The 26,266-nt window shown below is 39.8% G+C and overlaps 1 protein-coding gene across 1 annotated transcript in view; it reads left to right on the top strand.

Annotated features, from left to right (window-relative positions):
* The window catches only part of LOC124777199 (U6 snRNA-associated Sm-like protein LSm3), a 35,814-nt gene extending 17,690 nt beyond the window's left edge, over nucleotides 1–18,124 (top strand). The window contains exon 3 of the mRNA XM_047252514.1: nucleotides 17,676–18,124. Within this exon, the coding sequence (XP_047108470.1) occupies nucleotides 17,676–17,852 (177 nt within the window). The 3' untranslated portion in view covers nucleotides 17,853–18,124. The remainder of the gene's footprint in view (nucleotides 1–17,675) is intronic.
* Nucleotides 18,125–26,266: the final 8,142 nt, after the last annotated feature.

Raw genomic sequence — 26,266 nt, 5'->3', positions numbered from 1 at the left:
CTCCCAGCTTGCCAGCTGGGCAGGAGGAGGTGGTAGGCTGCTCATCTAGTGGCCCTATTGCACCTAGTTCCATTGCCTGCTCACTTATGATGGGAACAACCAAATGAAAACAATTGAGTCAATCAGTTGTTAGAAAAAGGTTGACTCGTCCATTTTCACGCATTCATCCATGTGAAACCAGTGTAAGGGAGCAACCAAATGTGTAAATGTCGTGTGACTAGGGCCTCACATCAGGTAGACTGTTCGCCGGGTGCAAGTCTTTCAATTTGATGACACTTTGGCGACTTGCGCGTCGATGGGATGAAATGATGATGATAACGACAACACAACACCCAGTCCCTGAGCGGAGAAAATCTCCGACCCAGCCGGGAATCCAACCCGGGCCCATAGGATTGACAGTCTGTCACACTGACCACTCAGCTACTGGGGGCGGACAGTAACCAAATGAAAACAATAGATTTATTCAGTTGTAGTTTTACATACTGGTTGAACTACTCACTCATTCCATTGAGTGAATTCAGTCTGTAGGAGCAACTAGATGAAAAAACTCGATTTAGTTGTTTGTAGTTTTAGGTATCGGCTGGATTATCATTCATTCACTTTTTTCGAGTGGAACCAGTCTGTGGGAGCAACCGAACGAAATTCAATAAAAACCCATTGCAGCTTTGCATTGAATTATTCATTCTTTCTTCTCAAGTTTCTCTATCAGTTGAACCATATATTCATTTTCTTTATTTCCTATTTATTTTCAATTGAAAGCCCTTTTTAGAGTTTTAGTTGACTGAGCCATCCACTCATTCTTAAGTGAAACCACTACTTTCATTAGTGAAGTAAAGAAATGGTACACAACCCCAGTAAACGTACTCCAGAGGATAGCCCTGTCTCCAGGTGTACATGAAATAATCTCAGAAGGTACACTGCAGTTAAAATAAGCATTATACATATTCATTTAATTACGTATTGAAAGGATGATTCTTCTTTTCATCATTTAAATTCTTCTTTTCATCATTTAAATTCTTCTTTTCATCATTTAAATTCTTCTTTTCATCATTTAAATTCTTCTTTTCATCATTTAAATTCTTCTTTTCATCATTTAAATTCTTCTTTTCATCATTTAAATTCTTCTTTTCATCATTTAAATTCTTCTTTTCATCATTTAAATTCTTCTTTTCATCATTTAAATTCTTCTTTTCATCATTTAAATTCTTCTTTTCATCATTTAAATTCTTCTTTTCATCATTTAAATTCTTCTTTTCATCATTTAAAATTGATTTGTGTGTTTCTGTGGATTAAATTGTTCCAGATGCAATTATACACAACTAATTAAGATCGTATATCATTGGAGGTACAACGTTGAGCATAAAACACCCGGTAGGGATACATGAAGAAAGGAACACTGCTAAATTTTAGTGACTTCTTGTATTTCATTTTACTGAAAATGCGTGATCTACATCTACATTTATACTCTGCAAGCCACCCAATGGTGTGTGGCGGAGGGCACTTTACGTGCCACTGTCATTACCTCCCTTTCCTGTTCCAGTCGCATATGGTTCGCGTGAAGAACGACTGCCGGAAAATCTCCGTGCGCACTCGAATCTCTAATTTTACATTCGTGATCTCCTCGGGAGGTATAAGTAGGGGGAAGCAGTATATTCGATACCTCATCCAGAAACGCACCTTCTCGAAACCTGGACAGTAAGCTACACCGTGATGCATAGTGCCTCTCTTGCAGAGTCTGCCACCACTGAGTTTGCTAAACATCTCCGTAACGCTATCACACTTACCAAATAACCCTGTGACGAAACACGCCGCTCTTCTTTGGAGCTTCTCTATCTCCCCTGTCAACCCGACCTGGTACGGATCCCACACTGATGAGCAATACTCAAGTATAGATCGAATGAGTGTTTTGTAAGCCACCTCCTTTGTTGATGGACTAAATTTTCTAAAGACTCTCCCAGTGAATCTCAACCTGGCACCCGCCTTACCAACCATTAATTTTATATGATCATTCCACTTCAAATCATTCTGCACGCATACTCCCAGATATTTTACAGAAGTAACTGCTACCATGTTTGTTCCGCTATCATATAATCATACAATAAAGGATCCTTCTCTCTATGTATTCGCAATACATAACATTTGTCTATGTTAAGGGTCAATTGCCACTCCCTGCACCAAGTGCCTATCCGCTGCAGATCTTCCTGCATTTCGCTGCAATTTTCTAATGCTGCAACTTCTCTGTATACTACAGCATCATCCGTGAACAGCCACATGGAACTTCTGACACTATCTACTAGGTCATTTATATATATTGTGAAAAGCAGTGGTCCCATAACACTCCCGTGTGGCACACCAGAGGTTACTTTAACATCTGTAGACGTCTCTCCATTGAGAACAACATGCTGTGTTCTGTTTGCTAAAAACTCTTCAATCCAGCCATACAGCTGGTCTGATATTCCGTAGGCTCTTACTTTATCAGGCAACAGTGCGGAACTGTATTGAACGCCTTCCAGAAGCCAAGGAAAATGGCATCTACCTGGGAGCCTGTATTTAATATTTTCTGGGTCTCTTGAACAAATAAAGCGAGTTGGGTCTCACACGATCGCTGTTTCCGGAATCCATGTTCATTCCTACAGAGTAGATTCTGAGTTTCCAGAAATGACATGATACGTGAGCAGAAAACATGTTCTAAAATTCTACAACAGATCGATGTCAGAGATATAGGCTGATAATTTTGCGCATCTGCTCGGCGACCCTTCTTGAAGATTGGGACTACCTGTGCTCTTTTCCAATCATTTGGAACCTTCCGTTCCTCTAGAGACATGCGGTACGTGACTGTTAGAAGGGGGGCCAAGTTCTTTCACGTACTCTGTGTAGAATCGAATTGGTATTCCATCAGGTCCAGTGGACTTTGCTCTGTTGAGTGATTTCAGTTGCTTTTCTATTCCTTGGACACTTATTTCGATGTCAGACATTTTTTCGTCTGTGCGAGGGTTTAGAGAAGGCACTGCAGTGCGGTCTTCCTCTGTGAAACAGCTTTGGAAGAAGGTGTTTAGTATTTCAGCTTTACGCGTGTCATCCTCTGTTTCAGTGCCATCGTCATCCCAGAGGGTCTGGATATGCTGTTTTGAGCCACTTACTGATTTAATGTAAGACCAGAACTTCCTAGGATTTTCTGTCAAGTCGGTACATAGAATTTTACTTTCGAATTCACTGAACACTTCACGCATAGCCCTCCTTACGCTAACTTTGACATCCTTTAGCTTCTGTTTGTCTGAGAGGTTTTGGCTGTGTTTAAACTTGCAGTGACGCTCTCTTTGCTTTTGTAGTAGTTTCCTAACTTTGTTGTTGAACCACGGTGGGTTTTTCCCGTCCCTCACAGTTTTACTTGGCGCATACCTGTCTAAAACGCATTTTATGGTTGCCTCGAACTTTTTCCATAAACACTCAACATTGTCAGTGTCGGAACAGAAATTTTGTTTTTGATGTGTTAGGTAGTCTGAAATCTGCCTTTTATTACTCTTGCTAAACAGATAAACCTGCCTCCCTTTTTTTTATATTCCTATTTACTTCCATATTCAGGGATGCTGCAACGCCTTATGACCACTGATTCCCTGTTCGGGTCTGTTTGTTATCAGTAGGTCCAAGATGTTATCTCCACAAGTCGGCTCTGTTTAATTGCTTGAGGTAATTTTCGGATAGTGCACTCAGTATAATGTCACTCGATGCTCTGTCCCTACCACCCGTCCTAAACATCTGAGTGTCCCAGTCTATATCTGGTAAATTGAATCTCCACCTAAGACTATAACATGCTGAGGAAATTTATGTGAAATATATTCCAGATTTTCTCTCAGTTGTTCTGCCACTAATGCTGCTGAGTCGGGAGGTCGGTAAAAGGAACCAATTACTAACCTAGCTTGGTTGTTGAGTGTAACCTCCACCCATAATAATTCACAGGAACTATCCACTTCTACTTCACTACAGGATAAACTACTACTAACAGCAACAAACACGCCACCAGCGGTTGCATGCGATCTATCCTTTCTAAACACTGTCTGTGCCTTTGTAAAAATTTTGGCAGAATTTATCTTTGGCTTCAGCCAGCTTTCCGTACCTATAACGATTTCAGCTTCGGTGCTTTCTATCAGCGCTTGAGGTTCCAGTACTTTACCAACGCAGCTTCGACAGTTTACAATTACAATACCAATTGCTGCTTGGTCCCCGCATGTCGTGACTTTGCCCCGCATCTTTTGAGGATGTTGCCCGTTCTGCACTTGCTCGAGGCCATCTAATCTAAAAATCCGCCCAGTCCATGCCACACAACCCCTGCTACCCATTTAGCCGCCTGCTATGTGTAGTGGACTCCTGACCTATCCAGCAGAACCCGAAACCCTACCACCCTATGGCGCAAGTCGAGGAATCTGCAGCCCACACGGTTGCAGAAACCGTCTCAGCCTCTGATTCAGACCCTCCACTCGGCTCTGTACCAAAGGTCCGCAGTCAGTCCTGTCGACAATGCTGCAGATGGTGAGCTCTGCTGTCATCCTGCTAGCGAGACTGGCAGTCTTCACTAAATCAGATAGCCGCCGGAAGACAGAGAGGATTTCCTCCGATCCATAGCGACACACATCATTGGTGCTGACATGAGCGACCATCTGCAGATGGGTGCACCCTGTACCCTTCATGGCATCCGGAAGGACCCTTCCCACATCTGGAATGACACCCCCCAGTATGCACACGGAGTGCACATTGGTTTTCTTCCCCTCTCTTGCTGCCATATCCCTAAGAGGCCCGATTACGCTCCTGATGTTGGAGCTCCCACCTACCAGTAAGCCCTCCCTCTGCGACTGACCAGATTTTGCAGATGGAGGAGCAACCTCTGGAACAGGACAAGCAGCCAGCCGAAGATCAGTATCAGCCAGAGACAGAGCCTGAAACCGGTTCGTCAGACAAACTGGAGAGGCCTTCCGTTCAGCCCTCCGGAATGTCTTTCACCCCCTGCCACACCTCGAGACGACCTCCCACTCTACCACGGGTGAGGGGTCAGCCTCAATGTGGGCAGTATCCCGGGCAGCCACAGGCGTAGTCCGATCGGGGGATGCGTGGGACGGGCTGGCCGTCCCCGACAAACCCCCATCCGGACCCCCACAGTGATGCCCATTGACAACAGCCTCAAGCTGTGTGACCGAAGCCACCACTGCCTGAAGGTGGGAGCGAAGGGATGCCAACTCAGCCCGCATCCAAACACAACAGTCGCAGTCCCTATCCATGCTAAATACTGTAGTGCAAAGAATGTCTGAACTAATCTACAGAGAGCACAAACAATTTGACACAAAATTTAAACGGTTATTAAAATACAAGATTGCCTAGTAAATGCAGTAATTCTGCTAAATGCGCACTGCTGACAAACTGCTCCACGGCAGAAGGAGACTACGCGATTTTACACTATTCAGGTACTAAAACACGATGCTACAACTCTCAAATACTATAACATGCCCGAAATTTATGAATTAAACAATGTAAGTACCCAAAAACACACAAAGAAATTAAAAATTAAACTATGTAACAAATAAGTGAGTTAAGAGTATACGACTTGCTGCTGGCAGCTGCTTATCCAACGGCGGCAGGGAGCACACTGATGTCCATCAACTAAAAATCAGTTAATGTGCTCCTTAAATGCTTCCTCAACCATTTATTTGTGTGTAAGGTAAATATATTATGCAGAAAATTACGTCACTAGCTATGTAGGACCTATGTATTATACAAGTTGTACGCATGCATGCAGACATGTTTACTTTTATTTCACAGTTAAGTCTATCTCTAGCCATCACTTTAAACAGTCTAAACAATCTTTGCAGTACCCTGTCTGGACTGGTGGGAATGACAATTGGTTGCCTGATCCATGCGCATTCAGTTCTGAGCAGACACATACAGTCGTTTTGGCATTGCAAAATCATTATTGTTGTCTATAGTGTTATCACTTGTTGTCATTGTTACTGTTGTTGTTGTGATAGTTACTTTTTATTGAGTGCCAATAAATGGCTTTTAGTTCAGTTTTTTGTCCATATTTATGAACAGATGTTTACTTAATAGTGAATTATGTGTCTGGATCAAAATGCTGAAACACACAGTGGCATGGAAATGAAAGAAATTGTATGAATGAATAAAAAGTGATTCACGAGATAAATTTGATAAAACATGTAGTATACGCAAGGGTAACTCATATTGTGAAGCTATATTAATTAAAGTAGTTCAAAGAAAATTAACAAATGAAGACAAATATTTCTCATGGAAAAAAAAAACTTTGCTTACGAATCAGATGATTAGTCACTGAAGTATTAAAAATATAGTATTTTGTATGCTTCTGGTTCACGTCACGTCTGCATTTACGTAAAGAGACTTATCAGTGGTAGGTACCAACAAGTGGGAAGAGAGAGGTCTGTTTCAATAAATTTAAATAAAAATCAGTTGTTCATTTATTTAAACATACATTTATAATGCAGCACCAGTTATTAACCTTTTAAACCCAAACAAAAATTCATATTTAATGCCAGAAAGACAAAGAACTCACATTTAATTAGATATGTAAATTTTGAAAATACTTTATTTTTAGAAATATACATCTTGTTCACCTCTCCACAAAATAAATTGTTTACTGAGTGAAAACATTCGTATAACTGACACAACAGTCAGAGACTTGTCAGTTGGTTGTCTCACATTGAGTGAAACCACTCAAACTCTGAGTGAGTGAGACCATTCATTTAGTTGACATGGTCAGAAAGTCTAGTTTCATTCAGTTACTTCATTTGACTGAAAAATCGACTGATCAGCTGTCTGTTAAAATCAGTTAGCTGTCCCATCACTAGTGCACACAGTCTTTCTCATTGATGTAATAAGTTACTTAAATAACTTAAATTTGACACTTCAAGGGCTGGTTACTAATGTGTGCCACAAAATTAAGGCATTCATGAACAAACTGTGTCTATTTGAAAGGCAGCTTGGTACAAGACACTTAATGGTTTTTGCTTGTTTTTCTAAATGTCTTTCATTGCTACAGTTGTCTGCAGACACATATTTTGTACTTTGTTAACAAAACATTGTGCAACTTTGTCAAAAGTTATGAAGACAAGGTATTGGGGAATGTATAGTCTGTAAAATAAACTGATATTATTTAGCACTTTATTATCTATTGTTCTATACACTTTACCCATTGCAGAGCCAATGATTGATTTGCAAAATTGCTCTCTGCTCAAGGACAGATATTATGGCAACATGAATTTTGTTTTGATAATATCTTGATGGACATGTAGAAGAATTTCCCAAGTTACATGTAAATGCAGCTGTCATAAAGAGTCTGAATCAACATTTTGTCATGGACAACACAGTGATGAAAAGGATAAATACTGCAGAAAGTTTAGAGCTAAATGATTCAGCACTGGTGAGCATTTTGTGCTTTGGTGCAACACAGCTTCATACACAAAACATTTCATCACTTCTGAAGAAAAGAGAGAAGTGTTGTGTTCCACAAACAATAAAATGGTAATATTTTTACTTGTGCTGATTTTTTTTTTTCCCCCCCATGAACCATGGACCTTGCCGTTGGTGGGGAGGCTTGCGTGCCTCAGCGATACAGATAGCCGTACCGTAGGTGCAACCACAACGGAGGGGTATCTGTTGAGAGGCCAGACAAACGTGTGGTTCCTGAAGAGGAGCAGCAGCCTTTTCAGTAGTTGCAAGGGCAACAGTCTGGATGATTGACTGATCTGGCCTTGTAACAATAACCAAAACGGCCTTGCTGTGCTGGTACTGCGAACGGCTGAAAGCAAGGGGAAACTACAGCCGTAATTTTTCCCGAGGGCATGCAGCTTTACTGTATGATTACATGATGATGGCGTCCTCTTGGGTAAAATATTCCGGAGGTAAAATAGTCCCCCATTCGGATCTCCGGGTGGGGACTACTCAAGAGGATGTCGTTATCAGGAGAAAGAAAACTGGCGTTCTACGGATCGGAGCGTGGAATGTCAGATCCCTTAATCGGGCAGGTAGGTTAGAAAATTTGAAAAGGGAAATGGATAGGTTGAAGTTAGATATAGTGGGAATTAGTGAAGTTCGGTGGCAGGAGGAACAAGACTTCTGGTCAGGTGACTACAGGGTTATAAACACAAAATCAAATAGGGGTAATGCAGGAGTAGGTTTAATAATGAATAGGAAAATAGGAATGCGGGTAAGCTACTACAAACAGCATAGTGAACGCATTATTGTGGCCAAGATAGATACGAAGCCCACGCCTACTACAGTAGTACAAGCTTATATGCCAACTAGCTCTGCAGATGACGAAGAAATTGCAGAAATGTATGATGAAATAAAAGAAGTTATTCAGATTGTGAAGGGAGACGAAAATTTAATAATCTTGGGTGACTGGAATTCGAGTGTAGGAAAAGGGAGAGAAGGAAACGTAGTAGGTGAATATGGATTGGGGGACAGAAATGAAAGAGGAAGCCGCCTGGTCGAATTTTGCACAGAGCACAACATAATCATAACTAACACTTGGTTTAAGAATCATGAAAGAAGGTTGTATACATGGAAGAACCCTGGAGATACTAAAAGGTATCAGATAGATTATATAATGGTAAGACAGAGATTTAGGAACCAGGTTTTAAATTGTAAGACATTTCCAGGGGCAGATGTGGACTCTGACCACAATCTATTGGTTATCACCTGTAGATTAAAACTGAAGAAACTGCAAAAAGGTGGGAATTTAAGGAGATGGGACCTGGATAAACTAAAAGAACCAGAGGTTGTACAGAGATTCAGGGAGAGCATAAGGGAGCAATTGACAGGAATGGGGGAAATAAATACAGTAGAAGAAGAATGGGTAGCTTTGAGGGATGAAGTAGTGAAGGCAGCAGAGGATCAAGTAGGTAAAAAGACTAGGGCTAGTAGAAATCCTTGGGTAACAGAAGAAATATTGAATTTAATTGATGAAAGGAGAAAATATAAAAATGCAGTAAGTGAAACAGGCAAAAAGGAATACAAACGTCTCAAAAATGAGATCGACAGGAAGTGCAAAATGGCTAAGCAGGGATGGCTAGAGGACAAATGTAAGGATGTAGAGGCCTATCTCACTAGGGGTAAGATAGATACCGCCTACAGGAAAATTAAAGAGGCCTTTGGAGATAAGAGAACGACTTGTACGAATATCAAGAGCTCAGATGGAAACCCAGTTCTAAGCAAAGAAGGGAAAGCAGAAAGGTGGAAGGAGTATATAGAGGGTTTATACAAGGGCGATGTACTTGAGGACAATATTATGGAAATGGAAGAGGATGTAGATGAAGATGAAATGGGAGATATGATACTGCGTGAAGAGTTTGACAGAGCACTGAAAGACCTGAGTCGAAACAAGGCTCCCGGAGTAGACAATATTCCATTGGAACTACTGACGGCCGTGGGAGAGCCAGTCCTGACAAAACTCTACCATCTGGTGAGCAAGATGTATGAAACAGGCGAAATACCCTCAGACTTCAAGAAGAATATAATAATTCCAATCCCAAAGAAAGCAGGTGTTGACAGATGTGAAAATTACCGAACTATCAGCTTAATAAGTCACAGCTGCAAAATACTAACACGAATTCTTTACAGACGAATGGAAAAACTAGTAGAAGCCAACCTCGGGGAAGATCAGTTTGGATTCCGTAGAAACACTGGAACACGTGAGGCGATACTGACCTTACGACTTATCTTAGAAGAAAGATTAAGGAAAGGCAAACCTACGTTTCTAGCATTTGTAGGCTTAGAGAAAGCTTTTGACAATGTTGACTGGAATACTCTCTTTCAAATTCTAAAGGTGGCAGGGGTAAAATACAGGGAGCGAAAGGCTATTTACAATTTGTACAGAAACCAGATGGCAGTTATAAGAGTCGAGGGACATGAAAGGGAAGCAGTGGTTGGGAAGGGAGTAAGACAGGGTTGTAGCCTCTCCCCGATGTTATTCAATCTGTATATTGAGCAAGCAGTAAAGGAAACAAAAGAAAAATTCGGAGTAGGTATTAAAATTCATGGAGAAGAAATAAAAACTTTGAGGTTCGCCAATGACATTGTAATTCTGTCAGAGACAGCAAAGGACTTGGAAGAGCAGTTGAATGGAATGGACAGTGTCTTGAAAGGAGGATATAAGATGAACATCAACAAAAGCAAAACAAGGATAATGGACTGTAGTCTAATTAAGTCGGGTGATGCTGAGGGAATTAGATTAGGAAATGAGGCACTTAAAGTAGTAAAGGAGTTTTGCTATTTGGGAAGCAAAATAACTGATGATGGTCGAAGTAGAGCGGATATAAAATGTAGGCTGGCAATGGCAAGGAAAGCGTTTCTGAAGAAGAGAAATTTGTTAACATCGAGTATAGATTTAAGTGTCAGGAAGTCATTTCTGAAAGTATTCGTATGGAGTGTAGCCATGTATGGAAGTGAAACATGGACGATAAATAGTTTGGACAAGAAGAGAATAGAAGCTTTCGAAATGTGGTGCTACAGAAGAATGCTGAAGATTAGATGGGTAGATCACATAACTAATGAGGAAGTATTGAATAGGATTGGGGAGAAGAGAAGTTTGTGGCACAACTTGACCAGAAGAAGGGATCGGTTGGTAGGACATGTTCTGAGGCATGAAGGGATCACCAATTTAGTATTGGAGGGCAGCGTGGAGGGTAAAAATCGTAGAGGGAGACCAAGAGATGAATACACTAAGCAGATTCAGAAGGATGTAGGTTGCAGTAGGTACTGGGAGATGAAAAAGCTTGCACAGGATAGAGTAGCATGGAGAGCTGCATCAAACCAGTCTCAGGACTGAAGACCACAACAACAACAACAACAACAACAATTTTTTTTCTATTTAACATGTTCTGTTACAGTTGTATTTGCTTTGTCACGATTAACTCAGTTGCTAATATTGTGTTCAAAAGGTAGACTGAACGAGCGCTAGCTGTTTGCCCAACTCTGTCCGTGGGTACCCATCCTTATGCATTTGAGCTGGAACAGTCATATGTTGATATCTATAGCTGTCCAGATGTTCAGAAACAGATTCATACAGTCCTGCTACAATTAGTCCTCTGTGATCTGAGAGACAAAAAAAAATTAACCTTTCTTTCGTACATACATCCTGTTACAGGAAAAACTGTTACACTATTTCATTCAAGAGTGAGTGGGGTTGCTACAGATCAGTGTAAATTTAGAAAAGCTGTTAGTCATGGAACATTAAAAAGCTTTGTGATACCGATCAGTCTCTCCTTTTCTGTATGATGAGCAACATGTGATGAGTGCTGAACTGCATCAGTCTTCTGTGATTTTCAAAATGATTTTTTGGTGTCAGAAGTCTTTATTATGCCCCCCCCCCCCGCCCGCTCTCTCTCTCTCTCTCTCTCTCTCTCTCTCTCTCTCTCTCTCTCTCTCTCTCTCTCGTACTAAACTTTTCATGTGTTTATAATTCTACTAGCTGACAAACCTGACATTGTCTGGGTACTGATTTTTGCCAATTTTCTATTAGAAGCTTATGGTTTCTGTATGCTGAGAGCAGCTGCCTCACCTATCTGCAACACGGTTTTGTAAATGCTTCTTTGGTAATGCCTCTTGATAGCTCTGTAGTTGACTATTGTTGTTGCTTAAAGCCTTTTACACTTCGCAGTTGAAAGCTGTCAAAGGTGCTGCCAGATGTCAGTGAATTCCTTAAGTTGAGTCAACTGTAAGAGTATCTTAGTAATACAGAGTAAATGTACTAAAACTACATGTCGTACAATAATATATTTGTGTAAGTACTTTCAGGGCATATGTTGTTACTGTCTACAAAATATGTTGCAAATAAAGTTATTAGCAGCAAAGTAGTAAATTTAGTGTTTATGACTTACCTCCTGGACTATGAGAGTTAGGCGGTGGTTACACCCCCCCCCCCCCCCCCCCCCCCCCCCCCCGCCCCCCCCTGAGAAATCACTGATATTGTTGCACCTGGATATTGTCTCTGCAATGTGACAGTGCACTGTCTGATATCCAGGATGCCTTCCTTTGGAAGAGGGAAATGAGATTTTCCAACTCAAGCATGCAGTGAAGAATATCTGGCAGTTTTCCCCTTCCTATACATAAACGACCTGGGACCAGAACAAAACAAGCCTAACAACACTAGACTAATTCTTTCATTGACATTGTTTTTCAATAGTTCCTTTCTTCTTTTTATGAGGGCTATACATACTGGAAATAAAAATGAGTAATTAAAATGTATAAAAAATTTAAAAAACGACAACTACAGGGTGTACTGTTGGCAGACGTATACCAGATAAAAGCAGTACAAAAACAAAGTATGTAATGAAAACATTCAAAAATAATATATCTGATAAAACTGAGCACAGGTTTCGCAAATTGAATGTCAAATTAGCATTTAGAATATCAGACACCTTGAAATTGGCATTACGACATCACGTAGGTGATAATATGAAGGACATTTACTCTGGTTCAGGAGTACACAAACTAAAATGTAGCAATTGTGATAAATTTTATTTAGGACAGACAGGACATAAGTTTTCAACAAGATTCCATGAACTTACTGACACACAAAATAAAACTGCATTCAGAGTCCACATGAAAAATCTTAAACATAAAATCACAGACATGCATCAAAATATGTAAGTGGTAAATAGTGTGTCAAAAGGAAGGAAACTGAATGTATTAGTGAGTTTGCAGATAGCACATAAGATATTAAACAATCAACTCAAATGTCCAATCACAAAAGTTTTTTCAACATCTTTGATGTTGATCTATAACATCACATTATATTTCCTGCGATGGTTCATGGCAATATGCAAATAACATATTATTATCTCTTATGTTATCTGCTACAGACTCCATTTGATATTCTGATATTATGATATCACATTTCATTATCACAATTTCTATACTGTACATTGCCTAGCCCAAGGCTATACAACATTTCTAAATAGTATAGCTTATGCTGGAGCTACTGAAATACACTGACGTGACAGAAGGCATGGAATATCTCATAATATCGTGTTGGACCTCCCTTTGCCTGGCATAATGCAGCTGTTCGGTGTGGCATGGACTCGACAATTCATTGGAAGTTCCCTGCAGAAATGTTGAGTGAAGCTGCCTCTATAGCCACCCATAATTGCAAAAGTGCTGCCATTGCAGGATTTTGTGCATGAACTGACCTCTTGATTATGTCCCAAAAATGTTCGATGGGACTTACGTTGGCCAATCTGGTTGGTCATATCATTTTCTCAAATCACCCATAACGTTCTACAAACCAAGTGTGAACAATTTTGGCCCAGTGACATGATGCATTGTCATCCATAAAAATTTTGTCGTCGTTTAGGAACAGGAAGTCCAGGAGTGGTTGCAAATGGTCTCCAGGTAGCTGAGCATAATCAGTTCCAGTAGCAATCAGTTCAGTTGGGCCAGAGGACCCTGTCTGTTCCATGTAAACACAGCCTACACCATTATTGAGCCACCACCAGCTTGCACTCTGCCGTGTTGACAACTGAGTTGATGGCTTTGTGGGTTTTGTGCCACACTCAAACTCTATCATCATCTTTTGCCAACTGAAATTGGGACTCATCTGACCAGGTCATGGTTTTCCAGTCGTCTAGGGTCACAAGCCCTGGAGAGGTGCTGCAGATGATGTCATGCTGCTAGAAAGGCACTCATGTCTGTCATCTGCTGCCGCAGACCATTAACGCAATATTTCGCAGCATTGTCATAACAGATACGTTCGTCATACGCCCCCATTGATTTCTGTGGCTATTTCATGCAATGTTACTTGTCTGTTAGCACTGACAACTCTACACAAACGCCGCTACTCTAGGTCTTTAAGTGAAGGCCACCAGCCAATGCGTTGTCTGTGGTGAGAGGTAATGGCTGGAATTTGATGTACTCTTGACATTGTGGATGTAAGAATATTGAATTCCCTAGCAATTTTCAAAATGAAATGTCCCATGTGTCTGGCTCCAGCTACCATTCTGTGTTCAAAGTCTGTTAATTCCTGTCGTGTGGTCATAATCACATCATTAACCTTTTCACATCAGTCACCTACATACAAATGACAACTCCACCAATGCACTGCCCTTTTATAAGTTGTGTATGCAATACTACTGCTATTTGTATGTGTGCATATCACTATACCTTGACTTCTGTCACCTCAGTGTATGTTATCTGCCTTGAAGCAATGTGTGTGATTGTAATTACCATGCCGTAGACCTGTGGCTAGATAACAAGTGACATTAATGTAGTAGGTCACATCCGGAACTAGGATATAAATAGTTGTACAATCTGTGTCCTGGATTATAGCTCATGCACACATTTGTTGTATGAGTAATACATTATAATAATTAGTAAGCCCCTAGATCTAGGGCTACTGGCCATATTGTGCCAAGTGATATATCAGCATCAACATATGGCTTTATCTTCATAGAGATTACATGGTCGTATTACTCCTTGTTCTGCTACGGGTATTACGTTTACTCACAAATACCTGTTCATCTTATCATGGAGGTCACCCTGCAGCTAAAACCTGTGTTACGTAGTAAAGGAATCATCTACATGCAACTGCTGTATGATGTGATCAGCATTAGGCCCTTACTTACATAGCATCTTTCAAGGAACAGCAATAATGGCAGCTGTTATGACCTAAACATGGAGCTAGGCTTTATATTACATCATAATCAACTCTGTAAAGCTTCATAATACTGTCAATATCGTTTCTCTGCATGAACTATTATGGCCTGTAGCACTGTGAAATGTATCTGCCATGACTTAAGCATGTGGTTTCTTGTCTTAACATGTTGTACAGCGTATTCCAATGAGCACATAGTTGAGTGCATAAAGTGTGCATACGACCTAGCTTGTGTACCTGGGCTTCCCACATGATGACACATAATTAACTAAACCATGAGCAACATGTCATTTAGGGCCCAATAGGCTACACTATTATACAGCATGAGATAACAGTATGTTGCACATAAGTATAACAGCTTCTAACTGGTTATTTATTAATATTTATTATGAAATGGATGGTCCGTAGCTCGTGGTCTTGCGGTAGCGTTCTCGCTTCCTGTGCACGGGGTCCCGGGTTCGATTCCCGGTGGGGTCAGGGATTTTTCCTGCCTTGAGATGACTGGGTGTTGTTGCGTCGTCTTCATCATCATCATCATCATCATCATCATCATCATCATCATCGTCGTCATTATTCATCCCATTACGGTCGGAGGAAGGAAATGGCAAACCACCTCCGCTAGGACCTTGCCTAGTACAGCGGTGCGGGTCTCCTGTATCGTCCCGTACGCTCCCCGGAGTCTGGGACCTCATCACCATTATGAAATGGATAATTTTTATGTCAAAAAAAGTTGATCTGATACATCGTATACAACAGACCCAACAGCTTTAATACTGCATTGTTACACCGTGCTGTGTATGGCCGCTGCCATGATTATGCTTAGAAAATGATTCCTCTTTCTTTAAAATAACTCATGTGCTTAAGTTAGAATGTTTTGAGATAAGACGCTTGGCATACTTGTGATGTTGCTGACATAAAACCCTTTATGTATGATTTAGCTTCTATAAACTAGAATCTGGATCTACATAAATCATGTGTGAACATACAGCTCTAATCATAACAGATATTTCTCACAGTCATGGGTAAAACATGAGTCACACGAGTCAGACTCCAGTTTATTGGTGGAATACTAGGGAAATGCAGACCGTCTACAAATGAGATTGCTCACAAATCACTCGTGTGAGCCATCTTAAAATACTCAAGTGTGTGTCCCCCATACCAAATAGGACTAATGGGTGGGGGGGATTGAATATATAAAGAGAAGTGCATCATTATTTGTGTGACCTGTGGGAGAGTGACTGAGAGATACTGAAAAAAGTGAACTGGAACACACTTGAAGATAGACAAAACTATTCTGAGAAAGCCTACTTACAAAGTTCCAAGAGCTTTTGTAAATGAAAACTACAAGTATATACTACTACCGCCTTGTATTATTCCTGTAGGGATCGTGTGAGGACAAGATTAGGTTAATTATAGAGAGGCATTTAAATAGTTCTATATATGAATGGAATGGGAAGCAGCCCTAATAACTATTACAATTTAACCTACCTCTCTCATGCTCTTCACAGTGGTTTGCAAAGTATGGATGTAGATAATTGATGTAGACAAAAAAAAGGTTAGTAGAAGGTGCTAACCACTGGAAAGGATTCAATCATGGTCAACAGCTTCTGATTACTGTTGACTCGGCCACTTGAACCTTAAGAAAAGTGCATTTATAGTAGCATTAAACCCAAATTCCTGTGTTTTATTTATTGTAGTTTTTTTGTCTTCCTTTTACTATTCCTTCATTAAATAGTGTTGGATACTATACAGATGTCTCAGTACCCATCCCATTTTCTGGCAAGGGCTTTCCACGCTCTTATTTTCTTTTCTATTGTCACCAACACCGTCTTATTCCTTACTCTTGACTTAATTGCCTTCAGTATCGCAAGTTTTAAATGCTTCCTGTTTCTTCTTGGGTTTTGTTGCAGTCTGTGCCTGACTTACACCTGCTTAGCACTTTCATAGCTTTTTATTTCTGTTAATTGTAATATCATAAGTGTTGTGACGCGCCGCTCATTCAAAGTGCTGCCATGCAATTTCGCGTGTCCTCTACATGCGGCACTGTCTGCCAGCCATGCAGCAGCCACGCCACCTATGCGGCCAGCCGGCCAGCGTCCACTAGACTTGGACTCAGTGCAGATTTGACTTACACCTGCTTAGCACTTTCATAGCTTTTTATTTCTGTTAATTGTAATATCATAAGTGTTGTGACGCGCCGCTCATTCAAAGTGCTGCCATGCAATTTCGCGTGTCCTCTACATGCGGCACTGTCTGCCAGCCATGCAGCAGCCACGCCACCTATGCGGCCAGCCGGCCAGCGTCCACTAGACTTGGACTCAGTGCAGATTTGACCGTTATACCGTGTACACATGCCTTACGTGGTCTACTCGCTCTGTGACTTGTGTGTATTGTGTCGTCTTTTGAAATACAAGTGTTCAACTTGATGTTATAGCAGTAAGCTAGTTTTCTTCTGTACAAAGTGTTATGATACAACAGATTTTTTCATGCTTGCGTAACATCTTTGACATTAAAAAAATTTCATTAGTATTGCTAAACTTCATTGGATTTAATGCTACAAAATCTCTGTCAAATAACACACTGACACAGGCTATTAAACAAAAATACTAAAATATTAAACAAAATACTAGTTTGTACATTTGGTAATGGAAAGTCTTGGTAGCATTAAATAATTTAGTAATAAAGGTAAAAGCTCACCAAACAGTGGAGGCATTGACTATTTGAAAGGCGCATAAATAAAATTGGAAACTTTGCTAACTTTTGGATGAATCCTTTTTGGTCTGAAAGTTTCCTGTTTTGTTGGTATGGCTCTCAGCAAGTCAACACCTCCACTGTTTGGTGAGTTGTTACCTTTATGCCTAAATTAATCAAAGTTCATAAGTATTTTCAGACAGAGTGCACTTACAGAATGAATGCTTCACAATGAAAATTTGTAGAAATTTTGTGTTACAGTATGTTGTGTCAGTGTTTTGACCCTCATGTCTTACATGAAAGTCATCTGTTTCAGGCTTATGATCAGCACCTCAATATGGTACTGGGTGAAGCGGAAGAAACTGTAACCACTGTAGAAATTGATGAAGAAACATATGAAGAAGTTTATAAGACAACAAAGCGGAACATTCCTATGTTGTTTGTTAGAGGTGATGGTGTAATTCTTGTATCCCCTTTGATAAGATCAGGTTAAACATTGGTGTATGCCTTGTATCGTGTTTGAGCAAATGATATGCCATAAACCTTATTGCCAAAATAAAAAGATCGTATTGTTGTTACCGGAGTAAATTTCTAATGTATTTCAGTTCTCTGCGTGGATATTCCAAAGACATAAATATGTATCATGAAAATTTCACACTGTCAAACTATTGCATACATTATATAGTAATATTTTCTTTGCTACAGTGTAATTTGGAAGTTTCTATCTGAAAATGCAGATAATAAATAGTGTGTTGTATGATTACACTTTTGCAAAATATTTTCATTGGTTGTTTAATTTTTGTAATAAATAACATATGCACCAGAAACATCACAGCTCTTGAGTTGTAATGTCTGGCATAAAATGACCCATTTAATTTTGCAAAGCATTGTGTAGTCTTCAAATTTACCTCTGTGAAGCTTTTATGTTTATTCCAATTTACATAAATAAACATGTCCAGTAAACTTTGAAAAATATAAAGGTGCTTTAACTACAGTTTTACTTAAAATATGTCCTACTACTACAAGTGCACATTCGTTTTTTTTAGATCAGGTACTGATAATTTCCTACACATCCACAATTAACACTGAGGACTGGACAGTTATGGTGTAGTTCAGCTGGCAGATACTGTGCTTCAGTTTTTCTGAATTTTGTGTAGCAAGTTCTGCTGCACCAAAATTAACTCATATTATCACATTTGAAAGAGTGTCCTTTTCTATGACATACTGCAAAGAAACATAGAATTACATCAGTGACTGTTTTATGTTGTTGTGGTCTTCAGTCCTGAGACTGGTTTGATGCAGCTCTCCATGCTACTCTATCCTGTGGCAAGCTTCTTCATCTCCCAGTACCTACTGCAACCTACATCCTTCTGAATCTGCTTAGTGTATTCCTCTCTTGGTCTCCCGCTATGATTTTTACCCTCCACGCTGCCCTCCAATACTAAATTCGTGATCACTTGATGCCTCAGAACATGTCCTACCAACCGATCCCTTTTTCTAGTCAAGTTGTGCCACAAACTTCTCTTCTCCCCAATCCTATTCAACACCTCCTCATTAGTTATGTGATCTACCCATCTAATCTTCAGCATTCTTCTGTAGCGCCACATTTCGAAAGCTTCTATTCTCTTCTTGTCTAAACTATTTATCGTCCATGTTTCACTTCCATACATGGCTACACTCCATACAAATACTTTCAGAAACGACTTCCTGACACTTAAATCTATACTCGATGTTAACAAATTTTTCTTCAGAAACGCTTTCCTTGCCATTGCCAGTCTACATTTTATATCCTCTCTACTTCGACCATCATCAGTTATTTTGCTCCCCAAATAGCAAAACTCCTTTACCACTTTAAGTGTCTCATTTCCTAATCTAATTCCCTCAGCATCGCCCGACTTAATTCGACTACATTCTATTATCCTCGTTTTACTTTTGTTGATGTTCATCTTATATCCTCCTTTCAAGACACTGTCAATTTCATTCAACTGCTCTTCCAAGTCCTTTGCTGTCTCCGACAGAATTACAATGTCGTAGGTGAACCTCAAAGTTTTTATTTCTTCTCCATGGATTTTAATACCTACTCCAAATTTTTGTTTCCTTTACTGCTTGCTCAATATACAGATTGAATAACATCGGGGAGAGGCTACAACCCTGTCTCACTCCCTTCCCAACGACTGCTTCCCTTTCATGCCCCTCGACACTTATAACTGCCATCTGGTTTCTGTACAAATTGTAAATAGCCTTTCGCTCCCTGTATTTTACCCCTGCCACCTTCAGAATTTGAAAGAGTATTCCAGTCAACATTGTCAAAAGCTAGAAACGTAGGTTTGCCTTTCCTTAATCTTTCGTCTAAGGGAAGTCGTAAGGTCAGTATTGCCTCACGTGTTCCAACATTTCTACGGAATCCAAACTGATCTTCCCCGAGGTCTGCTTCTACCAGTTTTTCCATTTATCTGTAAATAGTTTGCGTTAGTATTTTGCAGCTGTGACTTATTAAACTGATAGTTCGGTAATTTTCACATCTGTCAACAGCTGCTTTCTTTGGGATTGGAATTATAATATTCTTCTTGAAGTCTGAGGGTATTTCGCCTGTCTCATACGTCTTGCTCACCAGATGGTAGAGCATTGTCATGACTGGCTCTCCCAAGGCCGTCAGTAGTTCTAATGGAATGTTGTCTACTCCCGGGGCCTTGTTTCGACTCGGTCTTTCAGTGCTCTGTCAAACTCTTCTCGCAATTTCATCTTCTTCTACATCCTCTTCCATTTCCATAATATTGTCCTCAAGTACATTGCCCTTGTATAGGCCCTCTATATACTCCTTCCATCTTTCTGCTTTCCCTTCTTTGCTTAGAACTGGGTTTCCATCTGAGCTCTTGATATTCATACAAGTGGTTCTCTTTTCTCCAAAGGTCTCTCTAATTTTTTTGTAGGCAGTATCTATCTTACCCCTAGTGAGATAAGCCTCTACATCCTTACATTTGTCCTCTAGCCATCCCTGCTTAGCCATTTTGCACTTCCTGTCGATAATATTTTTGAGACGTTTGTATTCCTTTTTGCCTGTATTGCTTCTTATATAGTGTGTATTAATTTTCAGTCAACATCATGATAATGTGAAAAAATCTTTCTTCCACCACTTTTTGTGCCTCGTCTCAAAAAGTTTAGTAAGCCCATTAGCGGGTCACTGAGGTACACACCAGCCCCATTTTTATTAAAATCCAAACCAAAGGCGTGTTTCATTTTCTGTATTGTTCTTAGTTTTGTTCTTACATTGATATCCGATGCAGTTATTTTGTGTTTTGTTATCCAAAGAAATTTTACAAACGCCTAATGGTTTTGTCTACAAAATGAAAGTTTTTTTTTTTTTTTTTTTTTTTTTTTTTTTTTTTTTTTTTTTTTTTTTTTTTTTTTTTAAAATGAGCTTCTTCGGGTAATTAGATCTTTAGCTAGCCCTTTGTCTTTCTCAGTACTGTAATGTAAGGGCATCTTGAAAATAAATACAAATTGTGTACTAGACAATAATCAATGCCCTTTGCACTGCAAATGACCTTCAAAAGTGTGGCGCGTGACAACAAGGGGAACTTAAATGCCACAAAACAAGTAACACACAATGTTTTATATATTCCTTTCCACCCAGTGCGATTGATAGGTGCTGGCATCTGAGTTTTTTCATGGTAGTACAAGCACCACAGATTGCCACAGTACAGTAAACATGTATTAGAAAAATTGGCAAGAAAACATTAGGTTTAAACAATGTATAACAATGAAAGAAAAGCTGTCAAACTTACTAAAATACAGCGGACATTCTATCCCTACTTTTTAGATGACAAAAACCCAGTCATTGTGTTTTGGCATAACAAAGACGGTCTGTTATATGATTCATAGTTGCACCATTCTCTCATGAACATCAAATAAGCAGGTGTAGCAGTGGGTTGTTGCTCCAAATAACGTAGCATGAGGTCAAGGGATTCTGCTGCGTCACTGTGTGGCACCAGCTCTCCTTTGTTGCTTTCAGGCTCGTTGTCACTTCCATCACAGCAGTCTACTTCTTCCTGGTCTTGAGTCACAGCAGCAACTGAATCAGCGTCAGTAAGGTTCTCCACACACGCCACATCCACTGCCGCCCACTCATCTATGTCTTCTTCACTAGCTTCTTCATATCCAGGGATTGTCTGTATCATTTGTAGTAGATTTTCCTTTTCATTTTCAACTAGGTTGTCCTGAAATTCAAGAGATGTAAACAGTTTTCTCCACGATTTTCTCAGAGTATTTTCTGAAATATTCAGCCATGCCTCAGCGGCCCAATAAACGACATCCTTTACATTGGCCTTTTTTACTTCATCCACTGAAGGAATGCTATCATCGTGGATCAGCGTTCATAAAAACTGTTTTCTGTAAGTCAGTTTTAATGTTTGCAGTACACCCTGGTCCATCGGCTGTAGAAGTGGTGTAACATTCAGCGGCATAAACTTCGCCACAATTTCTCCATCACAGAATTCCACAGTGCTGGGGTGAGATCGCGCATTATCAGTCAAAAGGATTGCATGGGGAGACAAATTATTTAACTCTCGAACAGAGGGAACAAACTGGCCATGAAACCATTCTTTCAATAGCTTACCACCCATCCATGCTATTTTCTGATTGCGATAATATACGGGCAGGGACTTCATGTTGCAGTTCTTAAAAGCTCTGGGCCTAGCAGATTTGCCGATCAGCATTAAAGACACCTTGTGATTACCAGCAGCATTACTGCATGCTAATGAGGTCACACAATCTGTGCACATTTTAAAACCAGGAGCATGGTCTTCTGCTTTTGATGCCAGGCTTTTTGTTGGCAATGCCCTAAAATTAAGGCCAGTCTCATCAGCGTTATAAATTTGTCGGGGAGAATACTTTCCCTCTCTTTTTTCAACCTCACCCAAGTATTCCTTTGCTGCATCACAGTTCAAGAGAAGGCTGTTTACCTGAACAAGTTAATGAATGGTGATGAATCTTTTAGTGCTCGCACTAAAAGATTCATCACCATTCATTAACTTGTTCAGGTAAACAGCCTTCTCTTGAACCAGTGCTCCACTCAAAGGAGTTCCCCCTTTCTCTTTTCTGTGTAAACCAAAGGAAAAGAGCTTCATCCACTTAGTCGTACGGGGACTGTTTCAAAGTCTGCCGAATTTCGAATATTTTTCTTGAAGACATTGCACAGATCTGTTCAAGCTTCACTCGGTTCTTCTTCCAATCACAAATGGTTGCTTTACCAACACCCAGTTCCATTGCCAGTTTAGATACATTCTCACCATTGTCTATCCACTTCAAAGCATTCAGTTTTTCTTTGAGAGTTAACGTTGTATGTTTCCATTTACTCGTGACAAAAGTACGTACACCATTACACCTGAACAAATAAGAGACAATTTTTACACATACCAGCGATCAATAACTAACATAACCAAGCACTTAGCGAGCCAACTGGCAGACACTACAAAGGTCTCAACAATGCACAACAACAAAAGCAGGGAGTGAGAGTGAGCCATTGTTCCCATTTGTTACCATGGTGTACCTACTTTTCTGCTTGGTATACTTCATTCTAGAAACTTGTCACCATAATTACGGCTAATCTGAACAAATCAGTAATCCGAACAAGGTCCATCCCAATTAGTTCGGATTAACGGGACACTACTGTATTTACGAAGCTGATGTAGGTCCTATGTCGTTTGTCTTTTTGGAGTAAAATCCATGTGATGTAGGAGATACATCACTGGTCTCCAAAGTGTTAAAATAATTCTGACGCAACTTGGAGTTAGTAGGGAAGTGAAAATATTAACTCATCATGTGATGATGACTTCATACAGCTGACTCTCCATTAGAGGAGTCATTGACAGGTGATGAAATAAGAGCTCCAATGCGTGTTGTACCAACATATGTGCTACACCTCGTTTATTCCTCTGTAAAGGCTATCAGTTCCTGTTACATTTTCATTCAGAAATCATTCTGAGGAAATCTTGTGGATAGCCATAATTGATTCACAGTTTTAACATTGATCGTGCATTACAAAATTAGCAAAATGTTTGTGCATATTTACTTAAAACAATACTTGAGCCAGTATATTCAATTAATTTTAGAATGTCCATAGTGTACAATCACAAAGATTGACTTTTCTTATAAAATAGTGTGTAATTATGAATATAAAAGTATTGATTAATACAACTGGTCTCTGCCTGCTGTTGCTGGCATGTAGCAAGTACTAAAACTTTTGAACATCTTTGAAGAACTAGAACATACGTAAAATTGTAATGATTGTTACTCTTCAGTTGTTTATTCTTTCCTTTACTTCAAGTAGTCAGTAATTTTTTAAAAAAGAACACAAGTCTTTCTATAGCAGATATTTCCTCCTTAGTGCAGGGGCAACTATCGGCTTCCAGTATGTATATTCCTCATAAAAAGAAGAAAGGAACTATTGAAAAACAATGTCAATGAAAGAATTAGTCTAGTGTTGTTAGGCTTGTTTTTTTTTCTGGTCCCAGGTCATTTACGTATAGGAAGGGGAAAACTGCCAGATATTCATCACTGCATGCTTGAGTTGGAAAATCTCTATTCCCTCTTCCACTTAAAATATGACAAAGGAAGGCATCCTGGATATCAGACAGTGCACTGTCACACTGCAGAGACAATATCCAGCTGCAACAATATCAGTGATTTCTCATTCACTTCTAAAACAGTGCGAGTCAGATCATTTATGAGAATTCTGCAACCCCTTACATGGAAACCCTCAGAATTGGGTGATTTTAATAATAATAATAATAATAATAATAATAAAATTCAGTTGTTTGTTACAGACAAACCATAAAAGTAGAAACACATTTCACTTGTCACTGGATAGATATTTTAATCTTCATTCTGAAATGAGGAGTACTAATTAGCATAAGGTGGAAGGAGTATACAGAGGGTCTATACAAGGGCGATATACTTGAGGGCAATATTATGGAGATGGAAGAGAATGTAGATGAAGATGAAAGGGGAGGTATGATACTGCGTGAAGAGTTTGACAGAGCACTGAAAGATTTAAGTCAAAACAAGGCCTCGGGTGTAGACAACATTTCAGTAGAACTACTGATAGCATTGGGAGAGCCAGCCATGACAAAACTCTACCATCTGGTGAACAAGATTATGAGACAGGCCAAATACCCTCAGCTTTCGAGAAGAATATAATTATAACAAATACCAAAGAAAGCTGGTGTTGACAGGTGTGAAAATTACCAAACTGTCAGTTTAATAAGTCACGACTGCAAAATACTAACATGAATTCTTTACAGACGAATGGAAAAACTGGTAGAAGCTGACCTTGGGGACAATCAGTTTGTATTCCATAGAAACGTTGGAACACGTGAGGCAATACCGACCCTACAACTTATCTTAGAAGATAGATTAAGGAAAGGAAACCTACATTTCTGGCATTTGTAGACTGAGAGAAAGCTTTTGACAATATTGATTGGAATACTCTCGAATTCTGAAGGTGGCAGGGGTAAAATACAGGGAGCGAAAGGCTATTTACAATTTGTACAGAATTCAGATGGCAGTTATAAGAGTCGAGGGGCATGAAAGGGAAGCAGGGAAGGGAAGGGAGTGAGACAGGGTTGTAGCCTCTCCCCAATGTTATTCAGTTTGTATATTGATATATTGAGCAAGCAGTAAAGGAAACAACAGAAAAATTTGGAGTAGGAATTAAAATCTATGGAGAAGAAATAAAAACTTTGAGGTTTGCCGACGGCATTATAATTCTGTCAGAAACAGCAAAGGACTTGGAAGAGCAGTTGAACGGATAGGACAGTATTTTGAAAAGAGGGATATAAGATAGACAAAAGCAAAATGAGGATAATGGAATGTAGTCTAATTAAATCGGGTGATGCTGAGGGAATCAGATTAGGAAATGAGACACTTAAAGTAGTAGATGAGCTTTGCTGTTTGGGGAGCAAAATAACTGGTGATGGTCGCAGTAGAGAGGATATAAAATGTAGACTGGCAATGGCAAGGAAAGCGTTTTTGACAAAGAGAAATTTGGTAACATCAAGTATATATTTAAGTTTCAGGAAGACTTTCCTAAAAGTGTTTTTATGGAGTAGAATGAGCACTTTTTGCAACTTCCTGCTGTATTACATGTTTGGAAAGTAGGGGAGAGGTACTGGCAGCCGTGAAGCTGTGAGGGGCAGGTTGTGAGTCATACTTCAAGAGATCAGTAAGTGAAATCACACACACTTGCTGTGCTGAAGGCATAATATTTATTCGAGAAAGTGCTAATAAGACTGAGTGGAAGTAATTGGCAAGTCGTCGTATACGAGATTTTCGTATTTATTCCACCTCTGATACTAACTGTGACAGCACCTACAGTTACTAATGTCCACCATTGGTCAGATCTTCACTGTAATATTCTCAACAAGAATTCAGTGTGTTCCAGGAGGAATGGTCAGTATTGAGGGATATGACAGGAACCATCATTCAAACCGAAATACACTGAGGTAAAATAAAAAAAAAAAAGTAAAATAAAATCGCAGTACCTTGGAGGAATTGGGTGACGTACACGGAAGTCGGTACGCATGTTTCTACATCTGAAAGATGATGTCTATTTAAATTTCATGCCAATCACCAGATCTGTCTCCAATAGAGCACACATGGGACATCACCAGACCGCAACCCCAGCGTCATCTACAAATGGCATTAACTGTTCCTATATTGACTGGCCAAGTGCAACAGGCATGGAACTCCATCCCACAAAGTGATGTCCAGCACCTGTACAACACAATGCACGCACATTTGCATGCTTGCATTCAACATTCTGGTGCTCACACTGGTTGTTAATGTACTAGCATTTCACATTTGCAATGGCTTATCTCGTGCTTACAGTAACCTATGATCTTGCAAAAT

The sequence above is a fragment of the Schistocerca piceifrons genome, chromosome 2 (genome assembly GCF_021461385.2).
Source record: "Schistocerca piceifrons isolate TAMUIC-IGC-003096 chromosome 2, iqSchPice1.1, whole genome shotgun sequence".
NCBI lineage: Eukaryota > Metazoa > Arthropoda > Insecta > Orthoptera > Acrididae > Schistocerca > Schistocerca piceifrons.
The sequence above is the reverse complement of the archived record's forward strand: the minus strand, read 5'-3'. Positions and strand labels throughout refer to the sequence as shown.